General features: G+C 40.4%; 1 protein-coding gene across 1 annotated transcript in view; it reads right to left on the bottom strand.

Annotated features, from left to right (window-relative positions):
• The window catches only part of LOC101863781, a gene marked incomplete at its 3' end in the record, with an annotated part of 56,159 nt that overhangs the window by 6,481 nt on the left and 46,455 nt on the right, over positions 1-3,223 (bottom strand). The window contains 1 exon segment of the mRNA XM_035972957.1: positions 1,818-1,975. Coding sequence (XP_035828850.1) covers positions 1,818-1,975 — 158 coding nt within the window.

The raw sequence follows: 3,223 nt of genomic DNA on the forward strand, positions 1-3,223 counted from the left end.
TCTTCTTCTTCTTCTTCTTCTTCTTCTTCTTCTTCTTCTTCTTCTTCTTCTTCCTCTCCCCCTCCCTTTTCTTTTTTACTGCCAGTGTCGTAATCGTCTTGGGCTTCGTAATCATAATTCTCTGAGTATAAGCAAAGATAGTACAAAGGCGTAAAGATTGCTTAGGAAGATATTTATTCTGACTTCTTCATCACCGTGTGTTCTCCACCGCAAAGCGTAGTGTTTGCACTGAACTAATCTATATATTAATATATTGATGCCCTCTGATCTTAGTAATGCGACTACATAAACCAATGCGCAAAATGCCGGTCACACCGAAAGCAAAGACAAAATGGGTGTTTTGCTGTCTGTTGTGACTCCTCGTGTTTCCGAGGGTGTGCATTCACTACCCTGTGCTCTTTCGTATGTTTGTTTTTTGTTTTTGCTCTTTTGTTTGCTTTTTTGTTTGTCTTGTTTTAGTAAGGTTTTACGGTGCTAACAACTGCACAAGGCCATATGAGCGCCAAGGGGTGTATGTCAACAGATAAGTCCAAGCGGGGAATCAGGCTTACTCTTCTCACCTCGCTAGCTTCAACAGCACAAAGTCTGCTTCGACTATCAAGGCACCCCACAAAGAAAGTGACACACACACAAAAGAAGTAGAGGAAAAATGACGATATTAAAGATAATGTCCTCTTTTTTCTTGAGACTGGTCTCGTCTCGACTTTACACTTCATTTGGCGAAGTAAGATCCTCTGTGATCTTTTCTATTCTAAAACAAATCGTTGTTGATTGCTTGTCCTTCTTGCGCGCATCGTGTAACTTACTTTACTTGTCGACCTGTATTTCTTTCACCATAATTTATTGTCTAGTTTCACATAGAGGGGCCGCGTCTTTCTGGTATCCCATCTTCCATTAGGTGAAGATTTTTTTTAACAACTGGGTTCAAAACAATGTGGTATTTATAGATTACGCAGAGAACCGTTTTCGTTGGGTTACTATTTTTATTTAAAAAACGTGTTTATTTATTTATTTTAATATTTACAAACATCAGTGTTTATTTTACAAGAGTCAGCTGACAACACAAACTCTAATTTGATCAAATGAGACCTACCATACACAAAACGACTTCAGATTAAGACACAGAAGACATCTCCAAGACAGTGTGCCTGTTGAAAGTACCCATAGGTGACCTCGAAATGTAATGGATTAAATCGCAGCCAAACACCTATGCTTCACATAGCACAAAACAGACAAATGGCGCAGGGTGCAATCATATAAAACAAACGGATTTCTACCCAAAAGCGCAAATCGTGTAAAGGCAAACAATATTGTATGCCAAAGAGGGCTCCCAGAAAGACTTCCAGTTCTGTCTACTAGAGTCCGTGGTGTAGCAGCAGGTGCTTTGCCGTCACATGCAGATGACCTGAGTTCGATTCCCGTTTAGGGAGAGTTTTGGTCTTTCTGCTGGGGTGTTGTACCCCTCTCAGTCCAGGTTGGCCTCCTAAATAATTCAGATTGTCTCGATGGAGGGGTAAAAATATCTACTAAAAATCAAATAAGTTGTACCATTTGGAGATTCAAAGGGTACACACATTTTTTAAACATTTCATTTCCCCCCCCTTTAATAGCACCATCCCTATACTTCTCTAAAAATTAAATTCACGCTCTTCACTGCAATAAACAGTATAATTACTATTTCAAGGCTGCCCCTGCATAAAGGAAGGCGAAGAATAAGCGACTCCAACAATGTTATGATTTATTCATTAGAGTCTAACGCTAAAACCAATGAACCAAGTGGCCTGCCATGACCTGGCGTGTCTCACGGCTGTACTAACCTTGACTTCTTCGTTGGTATAGGAACGTTTATTACTGTCCGAACTGGTGACATCGAGGAAGCCTTTCAGGGTCTCGTGACGTCGTCGCAACCACTTCCGGATGTTAACAATGGCGGCATTCAGAGTCCTCAGCTCCTGCTCAGAGCTTGTGGCCAGGTCTAAAATGAGTAAGGAAAAACAAAACAAATTATACATAACACAAAGTAAAAAAAAAAGCAAAAAAACCAAGGTTTGAAAATAACTGGCATGGCCAGGGGTTAAAAATCAATTCCGTGTTCTAAATTAGATCAATGCGTGTAAAACATGTGCGAAGCGCTGCCCTGATATGATCCTGACTAGCGTTTCAAACTTGAGGATGGGCAGCAGCCTATACGTTCTTATAGGCAGATGCCGTATGAAACATTCATCATTAATTAATAAGTTGTTCTGAATATCACATCGTGCCCTTCTGCCTGACTGCCAGTGTGTCGGAAATATGAACGTCGATCTGTGTGTTTGTCTGTCAGTCCGTTCGTCTGTACGCAGGTGCAAATGAACTTGAGTATGTTATACATGAAATGTGTGTATAATTGTTTAGTGCCTTTGTTTAAGTAAGAGGTTATCGACACTTGCAACACAATAAGTAGGTCATATAAGTGAGGAGATTAGAGGTGTTATAAGAGAGTAACATACACAAAAAAAGGGAGGAGAGATAAAGACGATAGATGTTTGCTAGGAAAGAAGAGGAGCAAACCTCACCAGAGCACCGCCAAACATCGATTGTACTGTACATTACGTATAATGTCTGTATGCATGTTTGGACACATATACGGATAAATTGAATTCCATTATTTATTCATAAATCTCTTTAAAGATGGACATAAATGACATGGTTGGTATATTTAAGTAAAGAGATACACATCGACATGAGTATGATTGACAAATAATCAGTGGAGAGGAAAAAGCAAGACAGACAAGCAGAAGCAGCAGAAGGAAAGAAAGCAAGTCGGGTCAAGTCGGGTCTGACCTACCAGTGGCCTACTACTACCGCCCGCAAAAAAAGGTAGTGCGGAGCAGAGAGGAGAAGAAAGAAGAAATGAAAGCCGAGGCGTAGAAAGCCTTTCAGGCCTGTTCGATAATGACAATACAATACGGAAAAGACAGATGAATTACCAATTAAGTGGAGAGCAAGCAAAGAGAAGTGCTCAAGGCAGACGGGAGACCCCAACAGAAAGACACACATGATAGTACAGGATGGCTGTGTTGTAGAGTCGTTATGAATTAATTGAGATCATGTGGCCAGTTTTTAGTTTTAGTTTTAGTAAGAGTTTTACGGCACTCGCAACTGCATAAGGTCATATGAGCGCCAGAAGATCAGAGGTGTTACAAGAGAGTAACAAACACAAAAAAGAAGGATGGGAGATAAG

This window comes from Aplysia californica, unplaced genomic scaffold (assembly GCF_000002075.1).
Source record: "Aplysia californica isolate F4 #8 unplaced genomic scaffold, AplCal3.0 scaffold00925, whole genome shotgun sequence".
Lineage (NCBI taxonomy): Eukaryota > Metazoa > Mollusca > Gastropoda > Aplysiida > Aplysiidae > Aplysia > Aplysia californica.